This window comes from Alosa pseudoharengus, unplaced genomic scaffold (genome assembly GCF_046254945.1).
Source record: "Alosa pseudoharengus isolate Yale_2024_CS ecotype anadromous, Long Island Sound unplaced genomic scaffold, YU_APseudo_1.1 YU_APseudo_1.1_scf_19, whole genome shotgun sequence".
Lineage (NCBI taxonomy): Eukaryota > Metazoa > Chordata > Actinopteri > Clupeiformes > Clupeidae > Alosa > Alosa pseudoharengus.
The window spans coordinates 24541418-24558696 of NW_027468657.1; the positions used below are offsets into that span (position 1 = coordinate 24541418).

At 43.0% G+C, this 17279-nt stretch overlaps 1 protein-coding gene across 3 annotated transcripts; it reads left to right on the forward strand.

Moving 5' to 3' along the window:
* The first annotated feature begins 371 nt into the window (after positions 1 to 371).
* Positions 372 to 16795, forward strand: elf2a (E74-like factor 2a (ets domain transcription factor)). Of its 3 annotated transcripts, none has more exons than XM_076292096.1 (9): positions 372 to 826; positions 4561 to 4735; positions 6151 to 6385; positions 12188 to 12307; positions 12694 to 12813; positions 13474 to 13563; positions 13985 to 14174; positions 14424 to 14765; positions 14942 to 16795. In XM_076292096.1, exons 2-9 carry the CDS (start codon positions 4661 to 4663, stop codon positions 15615 to 15617), a joined length of 1848 nt encoding a protein of 615 aa, XP_076148211.1. In that variant the 5' UTR covers positions 372 to 826; positions 4561 to 4660; the 3' UTR covers positions 15618 to 16795. The 3 variants fall into 3 exon arrangements, with proteins under 3 accessions (XP_076148211.1, XP_076148212.1, XP_076148213.1); XM_076292097.1 differs by lacking the exon at positions 372 to 826 and adding an exon at positions 1555 to 3550; XM_076292098.1 differs by lacking the exons at positions 372 to 826; positions 4561 to 4735; positions 6151 to 6385 and adding an exon at positions 9423 to 9690.
* Positions 16796 to 17279: the final 484 nt, after the last annotated feature.

The window sequence follows — 17279 nt, forward strand, 5'->3', positions numbered from 1 at the left end:
TGTAGTATGCTGATATGGACAAGTTTTGCATAACATTTTGGGAACAAATCTGTTGAAATAAAGTAAATGATTACTACAGTTTAACAGCAATTACATGGTTGAGGCTGTGGTAGAGGTCAACATTTCTTCATTTGTGTTAGGCTTGGCTGTTGGCCTAATAGACTATTACAGTGTAACATTGTATCACTTATTAAGATGATAAACTGAAGATACAAATTGTATCTAATTTGATTCAAATTAGTAGTTCACCATATCAATGTGTAGATACATATTATTTCAATACATTATTAAATTGAAAAAAAAAAAGTAAAACATAGTACGTGACGTCACGCCCCCGTGTGTCATTCGTTGGCAGTTTCTAAGAGGTTGACCTGAATCCCTGGACGAAAAACTGAGTCGAATGACAACAATTGAACAGAAAGTACAAGCTTTGCAGCCACGGCTACACGTATCTTTCTTCCAGTCAACGCTGTAAACCTTTAGTTATATAGTGAATGTCAGTCGTTTGATTATTCCAACGTATAGTCTTTATTTCTGAGGTTACTTTTGCCAGCTATGTCTAGCGAGCGATACCTCAAAGCGCCATAATTGTAGTCGATAGGTTAGCTAGCCTCTGGCCTGCGTACAGAGTTGGCTAGCAAGGTAGAAAGAAGAGGGAGGCCTTAGCTGTTTGCCTATTAGCTGTTGACTTCGCCGTTCACCGAGCTTGATAGCTGTCAGCTGATGAATGGATAGCACTGTAACGTTAGCCGTGCTGGTTAAACTGACGTGAACTGGTCAGGCCCCGTCTCAGTAACGTTACTTTTTCTGCTTCAGCATCTGAAAGGTAAGCACTTAAAATATTGCTTGTAAGCGAACATGAAGAGATAGCTTGCATAGGTATTGGTAGATTGCTGCAAGGTAATGCGAGACAGTCTTGACAATAACTACAATGTGACGTTACCTGTTAGCTAGCTAGCTGCCTAGCTTAACAAAGTGTACTCATGAAAGGACTTGTAAATCACCAAGCTAACCAGTTAGCTAACAAGCTTGTTTTGCTAACAGATAACGCGTAGCTTGCAAGTACTTGGCTCATTAAATATGGTGAAGCTGGAGCTGTGATCCTAACAAGTGAATGTTTGATGGGCATATTCTATTTTGATATTTATATTACAAACGTTAGATATCTCGGCCTGGGTTGGTTCATCAACGTATGGAGGCTAACGTCAGGAATAACGAGGCTGTGTTAGCAGCGAGCTGAATGCCAGTTTGCAACTGCTGTTTGCAATATACATTAGCTGCTAGTAGTTGAAGTTAGTTTGCTAAATAGTCTGCTAACGTTGCCTAATAATCAAGAATTCAGTAAACATGGATATCTAGCCAGTGTATTTTCCTCTAATCTGACTCCTATGATGTGTATAACGTTGTAAGATTAACGTTTTGGAGGCAGTTGAGTTTGCAGTAACCTCAGTATCAGTAAAATACAATAACGTCACAAAGCGTTACACAGTACCATTCAAACGAGCACCGTGCAGCATCAGTCCTAAGCATACAGTTAATGGTCGTACGTTACTGTTTTGCTGCAACTCAAGCAGGCTCTTTGGTGGGCCTTTTATAATGCCAAGAAAACTCAATTAGAGGAAGGGTGGGGTATAGTTTGCTCTGTATGTGTGTGTGCCAATGTGCCATTGTGACGAGTGTAAGTGGTTCGCTTGTTGTCCTTGCTAGACAGGAAATACTATGTAGTCTGTGCAGACAGTTCTTTAGAAGTAGAGAAAGGAAATAAATCGCAGCGCACTTATAAATGTCTCGATGGAACCTTCATAGCATCTTATGCTATACTATCAGTGCATATATTTGGTCTGCAATCAGTGCATATATTTGGTCTGCATGATAGACTAGTGTTAACATGGTATCAACATCACAAGCTGCTTTATAAACACTAAAAGAAGTAGAAGTAGAACTGTTTTTTTTTATAGAAAAGACCCCACTGAGTTGGAAGAGCTCCAGTCTATGTATGTTACACTGATTGTGAGTGTGACACACCACACCCCATAACAGTACTGTGTTTGTTATGTTCATCACAAGACAAACATAATCACCTCAGGGGCCCTCTGTGACTCCCTCCCCAAGCAAATTGTAGGCCACTGTGAAAAAAAGGGGACAAGCCCATTTCTTACGCTCATAATGTCACTCTGTGGAAACCAGGAAGTAGCCTACTTGCGGAAACAGATGCGGGAGCGAGTCAAGTCAAGCGACACTCAGCTGATGCAGACCTCTGCTAATTAATACCATGCTTTGCAGCAAGCTGCATGAGCACAGTCAAGTATAATGATGTGTCTGAGGCGCTGCTCTGTGTTTGTATGTGAGTAGTGTTATTCATGGAGGAGTTGCTTTGCCTTGGCCCTTGAGGACTCACAGAAACAGAAGTGTGCCTGGGCTTCAGGGGCCCCTCTGGCTGTATTTCTCACTTCCCCTTTTTTAGGACTGCAACAGGAAGAGAGCTTTTAAAAAATATAGCCTATTGTGTTCATCAACTCAGCAGTCCGGTGTGTTTTCAATAACTGTTTTCTTTGTCAAACGGATGTCCGACCCTTCTGGTGATTCAGAGATGATGCTTACCTGCGGACATTATGTGTAAACGACACCGATGTACATGAACAGAATCTCTGTGTGGTTTAACACGCACATGAACAGAATCTCTGCATGTCCTTCATTTCATTCAGACATGTTGTCATTTACATAATGTCCGTCCAAAATAGTAGGAGGGGAGTAGTGTAAGAGCCGGCTAAGTTCGAAGTTCTGTCTGGTTATGCGGTTCATATATAAGACCGAATTGCTTGATATCCACAGAGCATGCAGACTTACACCTATATCTGAAAGCATATAATGACAACACGACAGTGGTCTTCTATTAGTCAAGACAACAAATATATATAAACAAAGCCACTAAACGGAGAGGATGCATGGTAGACGCCCTACGGTCTGTCACAACAAACATTTTACCCTGCGATGAACCACGTGATGCACAGTTGCTTTTCCTTTCCACCTCAGTGTTTGTTTGACCCAAATGATTCTAGATAGCAGCAGACACAGGACTGCACTCTGCCTGGTCTCCTCTCTTCTGCTCATAGTCTGTCTCTTTCCTCCTTGAGATCTTCTTCCTTTTCACTGCCACCCCCCTTCCTCTCTCTCTCTCTCTCTCTCTCTCATGCTCTGTCTGCTGATGTTTTCTTCTCTTTCTTGTCTGCCTGTAGTGAATTGTATGTTATGATGTCAGGTGGCTATAGACAGAACTATTGACCCAGAGCAGGGTTGAACCTAAAGTGCTTGGAAGAAAGAAGAGATCGTTCTGGAGAGAGATGGAGAATGAGAGAGGACATGTATGTACAGATCCTTCTAGCAGTCACATCCTTCTGGACAAAGACTATGGATGTCTCCAACGCTATTTAGAAGGATCCTGATGGATCCAGAGGAAGCCTTGGCTTCAAACCGTAGGATGTTGGACACGTGGAAAGGCAGCTGTCTTCTAACAGAGTGAGACAGAAACATTTCCTGTCACATAAAAGTTGTAAGTTAAGATTTCTGCACCAATCTATGTTGTGATTTAACCGGAAAGCTTTGAGGAAATGGCCTAGTTGTCAGTTGGTCTTTCTGAGTCACTGTGTTGTGGGTTGTGCTAGTCATAATTTATGTGATTTTGGTTTTAAGGGTCTCTCTCCGTTTCCAGTGAAGGTTGTCTGACTGCTTTTGCATTGGTTTTGGTGTGTAACACATTCCTTCTTGAAGCTGATAAGCGACTTTAACTATGCAGGCAGAGATAAAAGCGGGGAATGAAGTTGGTGGCATTGAGAGTAACACTCTTTATCAGACTTTATTTAGTTCTGTTTTCTGATCATTCTGATTTTACCAGCGATCCTATTGCAAAGCAGATGAATAGAATAATGTTTGATTTGTGCTGATGACAAACTATATTTAAAAAATCATGCTTGAAGCTTTTGGAGCTATCAAGAGGAATGTTTACTTTGAGGCAGTTCCCAGTTCCTTCTTCCCCCCTCCCTCTCTCTTCTCTTCTCTTCCCCTCCCTCCCTCTCTCTCTTCCCCTCCTTTTCCTGTTCAACTGTCTTAGTTGCAGCTCAGCTCATTCTGAAACACACCCACACCTGTGTCCCCAATACATGACTGCTTAACTCATTTAAAAAAAAATTCTAAGTGCAAGACTTTCAGGCAGTGAGAAGTCATGGTTGATTCACAAAAGGACTGCAGGCCACTGCATGGTTGTTCACTGGGGAAAATGTAACAATAGGTAACAATAGGTTTCCAATAGGTTGGAAATATTGCATATTGATTATTTTTACCCCAGATGCTAATTGTCCCAAAGGACTTTATTTCTTAGTAATATTTAGCAAATTGGTAATAAAAGAGAAATGATCATTGATTTTGAGATCACATCACCATAGGACATTACTTCCTAAGTGCGTTTGGTCTGACCCTTGGACTACACGCCTACAAGGGTCACCTCAGTGACGCACCCATGCAGAGCAGCTAACTCAATGCCCCACTCTCTCTCTCTTTCCCCAGACTCTGCTGGACTGACCCGGAGTGTTTGTGTTCTTTCTGGGAAGCGGTTGCCATAGAGACAGACAGGGCGTGCTGTGGGGGCGAGTCAGAGGAATGAGTCATGACCTCGGTGGTGGTCGTCGATGGAGGAGGGGCTGTTCTGGAATACATCTCTGACGCGGAGGTGGTGTCCCAGGTGAGTGGGGATGATGCACGCAGTCATGCACACAAAGACAAGCACACACAAACACACACAGTAAAGATTGCATAACCATACTTACTTAGACACAAACAATGATTTGGCCTTTGGTCACATTGAAGACTCACAGACAGGCTATTTAAAAAGACCTACAGTACTGTACATGCAACCTAGTGTTAACACCCTCACACAAAAATGCATTTAGTTGTGCCATGCCATAACCTTTGTTGTCATGGTTCTATGTTTTAGCTCAAAGCTTAACATGCACTGAATATGGACCTAACCTTAACTCACAGTGGCATTTAAATGCAGTAAACAAATCTGGTATACCCAAGCCCAATATATCTATCCAGGTGACATTGGTAACATTGGTTATTCTGTTTGAATATTTTGGCAAAATATGCTTTTGCACAGAGGCCTTGGCAGACTGATTTGAGTATACATACAAGAAATACGCATCATATGTGTATTTCTAAAAATATTTAATTTTACATTTATATGTTACATTTAATGCTTAAAGGAGAAATCTGGGCGATTTTTACATGGCTACAATGCTAGGTCTAGGGCATCATCTAAAAGTGCCTTTTTTGCCTCTTAACAAACTCAAAATGTCTTTCAAAGTTCTGTGCAACATGAATAGGGCCCTTACGTGACAAAACAATGCGTTTTCAACTAATTAATTGTGAAGAAACCATTTGAATTCAAAGTTTGTACTGTCACATACCTCAGTTTCCATCAGTCGCTTCCAGGAAAGCCCAAGAAAGTCTGTTGTCGAGCTCATGCCGGCTTCGCAACGAAAACTTGAAGTTTATTTCCCCCAAAAAATAGGTAATTGAGCACTGTAATGGTTATGGCCATATAATGACTATGTAACTACATGGAAAGGTCCAAAGCTTGCACATTACTGAAAGCTAGCTCTATTCTTGTGCTGCAGTATCGTGGGAATTCAGTTGTTACAGGAAAAGGCAAACAGAGTAGTGTGCAGATGTGACAGTACAAACTTTAAATTTAGACGGTTTCTTCACAACTAATGAGTATAAAAGGCATCGTTTTGTCACGAGGACTCTGTTCATATAGTACAGACCTTTTAATGACATTTTGAGTCTGTTAAGAGCTAACAAAGGCACATTTAGATGATGCCCCCAGACCTAGCATTGTAGCTGACTGGGAGTACTGGCCATTAGCTGCAACTACTCCAGTTCGGTAGTACCGATTTTGGTTGTTTTTTCCCTGTCGACGGTACTCGGCGATGTCTAGCGATCAAGATCCATGTAAAAATCGGCTATATATATAAATATGGCTATTCTAGTTTTTTGAGTTGCTGTTCCTCTGGGAAAATATACTGCGTTATTGTTTCTCTGCTGCAACACTTTAGTGACTGCGATCTCTCTCTTATTCTGTGTCAATGGCAGGAGGTGGCGCTGGATGCAGAGGGGGGCGTGTGTGAGATAAAGAAAGAGGAGGAGGAGGAAGAAGAAGAGATGACTGAGGAAGAGTGCCCAGCTGTGGTGGTGGAACAGGTGCCCTGCGCAGAGTTGGAGCAGTGCTATGCCGCACAAGTGGTCGTCTATGATGACGAAACCTACCTGATGCAGGGCGTGGCTGAAGAGCAGGAGGTGGAGACTGAAGTCCTGGAAGTGTCCTCAGGTAAGATAATGTCCTTTTGTTCTGTGCATGTGCTAGAAATGACAATTGTGAAGGACCTCTTGGTGATGGAGGCGAGAATAAAGCCACACTTATCACCTTTGGGGCAGCCGTGGCCTACTGATTAGCGCTTCGGACTTGTAACCGGAGGGTTGCCGGTTCGAACCCCAACCAGTAGGAAAGGCTAAAGTGCCCTTGAGCAAGGCACCTAACTCCTCACTGCTCCCTGAGCGCCGCTGTAGCAGGCAGCTCACTGCGTCAGGATTAGTGTGTGCTTCACCTCACTGTGTCTTCACTGTGTGCTGAGTGTGTTTCACTAATTCACGGATTGGGATAAATGCAGAGACCAAATTTCCCTCACAGTATCAAAAGAGTATACTTATACTTATACTTGACAGGCCATGATGCCAGTCACCTAGCATTTTTTATATTCTGGCATTGCCTGTTCCATCAAACTGTGCTAGCACCCTTAACTGGAAGCATATTGGGAGACGTTGATCCATGCTTCTGAGCGGTGCACCGCACCATAATCATGATTTGACACCTCACAAAGCTTCACTTTGCAAGTCCGTTTAATTTTATTTTCATTATGATAAGATGTTATGTGTCTTGTTTGTGTCTGTGTGTTTGGAAAACATAATGATGGATATTGTTTATGGTATGATTGAACCATGGTATTGACCGCTGGTTCAAGGAGGACATCTAGTGGCTAAACCTTTCACTGTCATAAGGCATAGGTTGGAAAAATAAGTCTGTAGAAGTGATGGTAAGATTTACCGATTTGCATCGGTACACTGGTATGAACATTCACAATGCGATTTCCCCAATTTTAAAGTGTGCATTGGATAAAATTTATGATCAACTCGAGATGCATTGTTTGTAACGTTCTATAGTAGAGGCTCTATAATTTATTTTAAAACTTGACCAAGACGTTTAGATCGATTTCTCTTCTTTCTTTCATGTCGTACGGTGTACATTTTAGGACATCCTCAGCTGTCAGAGTCAGGTGTCAGACATCAGATGAAAAAGCATAAGGTCTCAGGAAAACCGCTGTCAAGTTTACGGAATTACACAGTCATGTCTCAGACATCAGATGAAAAGGAGTCAGGTCTCAGGAAAACCGCTGTCAGAAGAAGCGGAGTCAGACGAAATGTTATCAGATGAAAAGTTATCAGAGTGAGGTTTCAGACATCAGATAAAAAGGAGTCAGGTCTCAGGGAAACCGCTGTCAGAAAAAGGGGAGTCCGACAAAAAGGTCTCAGATGAAAAGTTATCAGTCAGGTCTCATAGTAGTACCACGACAATCAATAGTCCTAGTGATGTAAAAAGATGCACCAGTAGCTCAAAGTATGGATCGACCAATTATCGGCCTGGCCGATTATTAGGGCCGATATTTAGCATTTTTATAATAATTGGTATCGGTCATTTTTTCCACCGATAAGCCGATATTGAAATGGATAAAGAATGAAACGCGCTACTTTGTAAAGCGTCTCTCACTCCCTGCATTTGCTACTCTGTGTTCAAGAGCATCGTCCCGCCCACTACACCGTCTGATTTGTTAGTTAGCACGAATGCAGCCAATCAGGATCGAAGACTGAACACAGACAAGTTTAGGATTCTCACTGAGGCAGACTGTAGACTGGGCTTCAGCTGTACGGAGCTATTTTTCGAAGGTAAGGAAGGTAGCCTACATTGCTGAAGTTGCAATGAATCACAATCATCTACACTGAAGTTACAAAAACACCACTTTGTAAGCTATTGTCTCTTTGATCCGGATCGATCAATAAGTAAAGCACCCACTTCCTTCATTTAGCGAATTCCCGATTGATGCACGTTACTGTTTACTAGTTAGCCTACAAACTCGGGTGCTGCGTGTCGGGAGTTCTCTGCCTCCGCCTCGTTCGTTAATTGTGAATAACGGGACACCACGGCGGACATAGTACAGACAAGTCCTAAATTATGGGATAGCGAACGTCAAAAAGTCTAATTGCTCCTTTTTGAAACGGACTGTCAGAAAAGACAACATGCACCCAGGGCCAGCCGTAATTTAATCCGACCTGAACTAAATCGCGTCCTGAGCTTTAGGCTCTCAAAAGTGTAGCTTGTAGCCTACACATGGACACAAATGGCATACTTAAATAGCCTAAGAACTATTTTAAAACTGTTTTGTTAAACTATTCAACCGTAACACTTGCCATCACACATCCACCTCTTCCTCTCCCTCTCTGGTGCACTCACACACACGATGGCAAAGCATCCTCTTTGTGACAGGTCCCTTAACAAGCACATAGCCCATTGTGTAGGCCTAGTCTATGAAAATAATTGCTATCACTTAGCTCTTGGATTAATATGATACACAGGATTTACACTTGCAAGTGATGCAAGTTGAAAGACAATTGTGTATCAAAAGAAGAAAGAAAAGTTTGCATAATTAAATGCTTTTGAATACATTTTTTGCAGCATATCGCCTTTACTACCTACCCCCCTTTTTGACAACTGACATATCGGTTTTACATATCGGTTATCGGCCTCCTGTTTTGGTAATAATTGATATCGGTATCGGCCCTGAAAAAACCATATCGGTTGATCCCTAGCTCAAAGCACACTTTAAAAGTAAAGAGTGAAAATGAACTTCCACATTGAATTGCAGATCATATTTTTTTTTCATTGTATAAACAAATCGTATTGCATCGCAGTAGGGTTAAATCTATCTTATCACATAAACATCATATGAATCTGTATCGTTGCCAATCATGAAGATGCACATTCCTAGTTTGTAGAGTTTCAATTATGGTTTGAGTATAGCAACAACCAAACAGTAGGCAAAGTAGAGGGTGGAAGTTGTTGTGCAATATAAATGGCAAAATTTGCCATATAAATTCATGGATCAGCGGGATTCAAAAGGTCACGCGTTTAAGTCGCACACTTCGCTGACGCTTGTCACTTCTGACAGAAAAAAATCGTGTTGATCTTCCATACAAGTTTGTTGTAAAGAAGACTTTTAAAACATAGTAGCTAACCCTTTATATTATGTAGTGATTATGGTTGGTTAGATAAGATATTCATAATTGTGACTTCAAATAAGGAAAGAATCAGAGACAACTCCAAACTTTCTTGAAACTCACTGAAGATTTGGCGCGGAATGATCCCCTTGTCTTGGTCTTAGCTCGTTTCCGGTGAGTGGCGGAGTGATACATTCATGTCGCGCATATGTTACTGTGTATGAATCCGCAGCAGTTCCTGGGAGAACATGGCGACTTCTCTGCACGATGAACCCGCTAATCAGCTTGATTTGCTCATCAAAGCCGGTAAAAGAGTGTTTTTAGCTAAGGTGTTCTCAGAAATATCTGCATATATATTTTTTTCATGTGAAAATATTGCGCTTCGTTGAGATGGAAGACAACTCTGGTACGGGAAGTTTGTGCAGTCAAAGTAATGGAGGGCGAATCAGGAAGTAATCACCTTGGTTGACAACCTGCATGGCGTCTAGATTCATTACATTATAAATATGTTTTTTGTTAGGAACAGTTATTCTGTTATAGCTTGTTAAATTATTTGCGTGTTGACCTGAGCCTCTGCGTTATCAATGAGAAAAGAGTTCTAGGTCAATAAACGTGTTCATGTTTTTGACTAACGAATAGCGGGTGATGCCACTTGAGTTGCTGTGGGAAACCAGGAAGTGTGTCAGATTGTTTTCTTTATTTCCAGTTACACGCCATGGTACTTCCAATTAATTTACAGTAATGGTATTCGTGGTTTTAATTCCGTTTTAACATTACCATACAGTTAAATAATGGTCCTAAACGCTGTCTTGGCTGGATAATTAGTGTTGAATTTCGACAAAGTAACGGTCCTTTTATTTTCAGACAATGCTCGCTTCAACATTGTTTTCCCCCATCATTTTAATGGTTAATGATCTGACTGCGCTTTAAACAGACAGTGTTAAGAATTACTATACAAACTGTTTGGAGTGAGATGTTTCAGTTGTGGGAATTATCACATCGAATTTAATGATTGTTGCTTGATCTAATGGTGGTGTTCTTGCAGCTGGAAATGTCTTGCTAATTTAAATCCCAGCGATTGTCTAGCTGGCACATGTCGCTGTTATAAACTTTGACTAAGGATTATTGGCGGCTCTTTCAAGTGATCAAAATCAGAAAGTCGACTCAGCGACTCTCAACATATTGTATGCGCCTCACGCTTCATTACATATCGACTTCAACGTGATAGCGGAAGTATTTCAGTCTTTGTAGGTTTGGTTCACATGATTGATCGTTGATTCTGGCGAATTGCCTGTTACGGTATTTTGAAATATTCTGGTAAACCAATGGAAAGGCCGGAAAGCAGTGGCGTCAAGGAAACACCAAGCCAATAAAATGGGGGGCGTAACATGATCGACAGCAGCCCCAGCTTGTGCGTAGCGGGAACTGAGGAGAAAGATTCGTGTAAACACGGAAGTCACAGCGCAGAGAACTACTTTCTGTTGAACCGCTATGTGAAACACTGGGTAATCATTTCAATGTCGACAAAGTCAGGGAATTTGGTCATTTTTGGAGCAAATATCAGTGAATTTTATAGTAGCAGTTTCAAATTTACTTGCAAAAATACATTAATACAAATACATTTCCACACAGAATTGGTGTATATCTGGTTATTAGCTTTGCTGCTTGCTTGAGTAGCCCAACTTTGTTTATTCAATGCCCATTTATTCATCTCCCACTCTAAAAAAGTAAAAGATTTTTGAATGCTACGCGGCTGCTCTGTAATCGTTGGTCGGTAATTGTACCATTCATTATATAGAAAGTCATGGAAATTCAGGGTTTTTCTTTTTTATCAGGGAAAGTCATGGAATTTTACATTTGACTTGGAGTGGGAACTCTGTAGATCCATGTTGTATATATTGTATACTCTTATTGTCCCCACCATTTTGAATCTGGTCAATTAAAAAGCAGGTGTAAGATTTAACAGAAATTATTGTCAAGCTAGAAACAAATGCAAAGGAGTTTTGTATATATTTTTTGTTGTTTCCAGCAGTGATTGTGTGAGAGAAATAGCCTAGCTCCTGTATCCATTCTTCTGTAACCTGTTCACACACTTCTGGATCAGTAAATTCCTAATCGTGGTGGCACTTATGCCCTGGCACGAAGTAACATTGCTGTGTAACCAAATCTGGAGGAGGTCTAGTATGACCTCACAGAGCCATGCTTGTGTGTGAATGCACCGACTCCAGCTTACTGTCTAGAGGGAAAGGAACAGGTGGGGAAAGGGTGTTGGGCACATTTAAAGTAGAAGCTGGAAGGTGTATTTTTATAACTGGCTTTGGTTTTCCTGTACACACATACATTTTTGCCGTTATTTTACCATATTGCAATTAAGTATAAGTATATATATATATACTCTTTTGATCCCGTGAGGGAAATTTGGTATCTGCATTTATCCCAATCTGTGAATTAGTGAAACACACTCAGCACACAGTGAACACACAGTGAGGTGAAGCACACACTAATCCCTGCGCAGTGAGCTGCCTGCAACAACAGCGGCGCTCGTGGAGCAGTGAGAAGTTAGGTGCCTTGCTCAAGGGCACTTCAGCCGTGCCTACTGGTCGGGGTTTTCGAACCAGCAACCCTTCGGTTACAAGTCCAAAGCGCTAACCAGTAGGCCATGGCTGCCCTAATTATATAAATTATAATCTTATATGATGACTGGCTAATATTTTTTTTGTTTTCAGTCAAACCTTGACTAAGTTTTAAGTCTGTATGTGTCCCTTCTCTCTTTTTTCCTTGTCTTCTCTTTTCTTGTCTACAGTGGAGGCATCAGCTCATGGAGGAGGAGGTGGATACGTGACACTGGATAAGACCATTGAAGCCGCAGAGGCCTTGCTACACATGGACTCGCCGTCCAGCATGAGGGAGGACCGTAGTCCTGGTATGTACACATGCACACAATCACACTGCTGACTTAGTCAATCTAGATGAAGGCAGCCTCACAGTTGGCTGAGGACAAGTTGCCTCTAGACATACTTAAAAGTGCCGAAGTTCTCTGTGTCCAATTGACACAAAAAAGGGAAAGGGTATAAATGGGTCCCATACAGCTCTCATACTGATGCGAATATAGGCTACACCTGCACTGTGCTCTACTGTTTCGATAAACATATCTGTGAAATGAATGAATGTAAATTATCTCGGTGTATGCAAAATTATCTTATTGTTTGTGTTTGTGTTTGTATTTGTGCTTGTGCGTGCGCGCGTGTGTGTGTGTGTGTGTGTGTGTGTGTGTGTGTGTGTGTGTGTGTGCGTGCGCTCTCTCTGCAGTGCCAGACATGTTGGGTGAGATGGAGGTGGAGGTGGAGGTGAGCACTGAGAACACGGAGCCCATTGAGCCCCTGGAGGAGCAGCTCACGCTGGAGGGAGACATCCAAAGGGGCAAGAAAGGTACTCGCCTCAACTCTCCCTTCTACTCTTCTCTGTCTGGGATTCACCTGTCTGTCTGGCAGTCTGTTTGACTCACCCTTGACCTTTCTGTCTGGTATTCACCTGTCTGTCTGTGTGTTTGACTCACCCTTGACATTTCTGTCTGGTATTCACCTGTCTGAATGCTAGACTCTCCCCTATTCTCTCGATCTGGTATTCTCCTCTCTGTCTTCTCCTCTCTGTTTGACTCCTCTCTGTATTCTCCTCTCTGTACTCTCCTCTCTGTCTTCTCCTCTCTGTCTTCTCCTCTCTGTTTGACTCCTCCTTTATCTCCCTCTGTCTGGTATTTGCCTGTCTTTTGGTTAGGTTCTCTTCTTTTCTTCTCTGTGCATCAATCAATTGGACATCTATCAGTGTTTCTCACTCTATCTCTTTCTCTCTCTCTCTCTCTCTCTCTCTCTCTCTCTCTCTCTCTCTCTCTCTCTCTCTCTCTCTCTCTCTCTCTCTCTCTCTCTCTCTCTCTCTCTCTCTCTCTCTCTCTCTCTGTCATTCCCTGACTCTGTTCTCTGTTATATGTATTGAATCCATATGCTTGGCATGCTAGCTAGTGTTTATGTTAGTCCACTGCAGTGTTTATTGTATACATATGGATTTGCATTCCCTTCTCAATCTGTCCTGCAGGCAGGAAGCGGAAAGCCGCACACACACCACAGGCTGAACGCGAGGAGTCTCCTGACCTGACCTTTAAGAAGAAGCCCCGTGTGGGCAAAAGTAAGTCTGTGTGTGTGTGTGTGAGAGAGAGAGAGAGAGAGAGAGGTGGGTGCATATGTAGACACTGGGCTTAAATTCTAAGGTATTGTGCTGCAATTCAGGTGTTTGTTGGAATGTTAAATGGATGATTATACAGCACAGAACAGCTTTGAAAAATTCTCATGACAGGCACAGACATTGTCTTAAAACCCTGTTTTAGACATGTTATTTTGTGAACTTGCTCATATTTATTACCTGTAGTTGTGATGATGGCATGGGGTCATCTTTTCTTTGACAAATTCAATGTTTTTGGCTTTTGGCTATGTGTCTGTGTGTGCGCATGCTAATGATGAAATTATATGACATGCACAGCTTATCATGCATCTATGAACTTCTCCCCAAAGTAACCAAGCTCTCACGGTCTGTGCCTGTGTGTGTTCAGACAGCACCTATTTGTGGGAGTTTCTGCTGGACCTTCTGCAGGACAGGAACACCTGCCCTAAATACATCAAGTGGACCCAGCGGGAGAAGGGCATCTTTAAGCTGGTCGACTCCAAAGCAGTGTCCAAACTCTGGGGCAAATACAAGAACAAGCCTGACATGAACTATGAGACCATGGGCCGAGCCCTCAGGTACTGACAGAGTGTCACAAATGACTGCAAGATGAACCCTTTATGTTCTTAAATTATATACTCACATGTAGGACTAATACTTTGGGTCAGATTGTGTCAATTAAAATCGTCTGTATCTACTGCAATATGAGCTGCATCGACTTACTATAAAATTATATGCAAGTTAGAAAATATGTTTTGATCACACCTAGCATATTCTCATATCATAAATATAAGATTTAATTTTCAACTTGATGTGTCTGTGTGTAGATATTATTACCAGCGTGGCATCCTGTCAAAAGTGGAGGGACAGCGCTTGGTGTATCAGTTTAACGACATGCCCAAAAACATCGTCTTCATCGACGACGACAAGAACGACGTGCCGGCCACCCCCCAGACGCCGTGTGAGCGCGTGACCCCCACCACACCGACGTCTCCCAGCATCCTCCGGGGTGGCCGCTTGTCTGCTCAGGTCAAAGTGCAGTCTCCCACCGCGGCCCCCGCGCCCGCCAAACCCACTCAGATGCTCCGCATCGTCAACGTGTCGTCGGGTTCTGAGGCCTTCGTCACCTTGCAGGGCGCCTGCCCTGTCACCACAGCAACGGCCCCGAGGTAAGAACGGAGCAGAGAACTATTAACCAGGTTTGGATTTTGAATGTATAGGTTTGTGTCTAGACATCTTTAGTGTGTGTGTGTGTGCGTGTGCGTGTGTGTGTTTGGTTTGGTTTTTGGAGTTCTGTATACAGTATATATACATTCACTTCTTTCCTCACCTGTCAACCCCTCAGGACTGTTCAGGTCCCCTTGATGATGACTACATCACTGGGCCAGAAGTTCTCCACGGTAACGGCCCTGAACCAGCACGGCTCACCGCTGCTCACGACCACCGCCCCGACCATGGTCACGTCCAGTGGCGGTGGGCAGAAGGTGTACCAGATCCAGGCGCTGCCCACCATGGTGCCGGCCACAGGCGAGAACGGCCAGAAAATCACGGTGCAGCTGGCCAAGCTCATCACCATCCCCGCCTCCCAATTTGCCCAGTATCAGTCTCACCAGCAGCCCAAGGTCACGACGGCAGGTGCCAGCGGCCAGGGCATCAGCCTGATGGGATCGCCGCTCACCCTCCGCACCATCACGCCCGTCTCCATGCCAACCACAACCGTGTCCTCTCCCGCCGCCACGCAGGTGCTGAGACTCATCACCCAGCAGCCTGCCACTCCTACCCCTGCCCCTGCTCTTGCCCCTGCCCCTGCTCTTGCCCCTGCTCCTGCTCCTGCCCCAGCCCCTGCTGCTGTCCCTGCCCCAGCCCCCGTACCTGCCAACACCGTTGTTGTGGCGCCGCAGGAGAGTGCCGTACCAGTGGTGGCAAAGTCAGAGAATGAAGTCACCATCATCAAGGTGGAGGCAGAGGAAGACATCGCCACACAGGCGGTCACAGACGTAACGACTTCTTCTGAGAGCTGAGACCGTGTCTGTCTCTCTCTCTCTCACACACACACACGCACACATAGAACACATTCGCTTTCAAAAACACATTTCAGTTGTGTGTTGAAAATGCGATGGAGGGGTCTTCCCTTAAAGCAATGTAAGAGGAATTCTTGCTGTGGCCTGACTGGTATAAGAAATGTATTAGTTTTCTTCATGGCCAGTCTCGTATACAAACTCAAACTCATACACTTCTTTCAGTCGTAGCGACTCTAAAGATCAGATAAGGAAGCCCCCCGCAAAAGGATATGTGATATAGGAATTAACAAAATTATTGTCATGGACAATAATAATAATAAAAAAAATGCATAGGAGTTAAGGGGAAAACCTGTTTGTGGGTAAGATGAGCAGATCAGTGATTCCACACATTCACACTAACAACGGCAACACTACAACACACACACTTATACAGAGCAGCGATGGCAGAGATGGTTGAATCAGGCTTTAACTTACCATTGGCAGTGAAATCGAAATATATAAATTCATGGTTAAAAGTATTATTGAGACAATAATACCACCAACACATCCTGACTTGCACTAGAATGGAAATCTAACTCGGCCAAGCTCTGGAGGAGTGTTGTTTTTGTTTTTTTCTTCAATTAAAGTACTCAAAGCGTCTGAAGACTCACCTCGTCAGTCACTGTGCGAACGCGAGAACCAATCACCTGGTGCTACTACCCGGAGACGGGCGTTGGGGTGGGGGTACCCCACCAACACCCCTCTGCTCTGCTTGGACTTGGGGCATAAAGGGACTTTGTACATACTGTCAATACAGAGTAGGAGAATCCTTCAAGGAAAACAGGCAGCCTTAGATAAAGATGAAATGAATAAAAAAAATGCTCCCCTTTCCCTATTTGTATGTATAGTACAAGCTGAATGATATTTCCTTTTTTTTTTTTTTCCCAAACTCTGTTTTGATATTTTATACCAGGAACAGTGTTACTCTAGGTCTGAAGCAAAGTTTATCGTCATGGCCTCTCGGCCGATCACATACTCATCATTTTTTTTTTTTTGGTCTTTTTCTCCGCCCTCTGTTAATATTCTGTTTACTGGATGCAGTAATTGCCTGTAATGTTTCTTATTTTATTTCTTTTGTAAGTCCACCACTCTGATGTTCTCTGACATTTCTAGCTGTATAAAGGAGGATATAAGGGAGAGCGGGGCAGGGGGGGTGGGGGGGGCATACTTGCATTCTGACTTAACTAGATTGTATTTTCAACATTTGAAGCATATTCTATTTTGTTGTACTCTTATCCAAGTGTATCCAAGTAGATTTTACTGAGCAGTACAGTAAAGAGCACAGAAAACATGCTGCATTGTGGTTGTTTCTTCAATCTCTGGTCTAAGGCTTAATAGAGAAAATGTCAGCACTTCACATTACACCGCTATGCTTAAAGTTATCCGTCATGTGTAATAATTTGACTATTTTCAGGATTCTGTCTGGTGGATGGTAGGGTGGTGGCGAGGAGACCAGAAATGTGTGGGAAAGAGGTGGGCAGCAGCAGGCTCATTCCCATGCCCCTATGGGCTATTGATCTCGTGTATGGTATGGGATCTCATCTCTACTACCATGCTACAGCTCGCGCGTGTTGATTATTATTTCAAACGTTCAATCACGGAGATGTGAATTTCTAACTTATC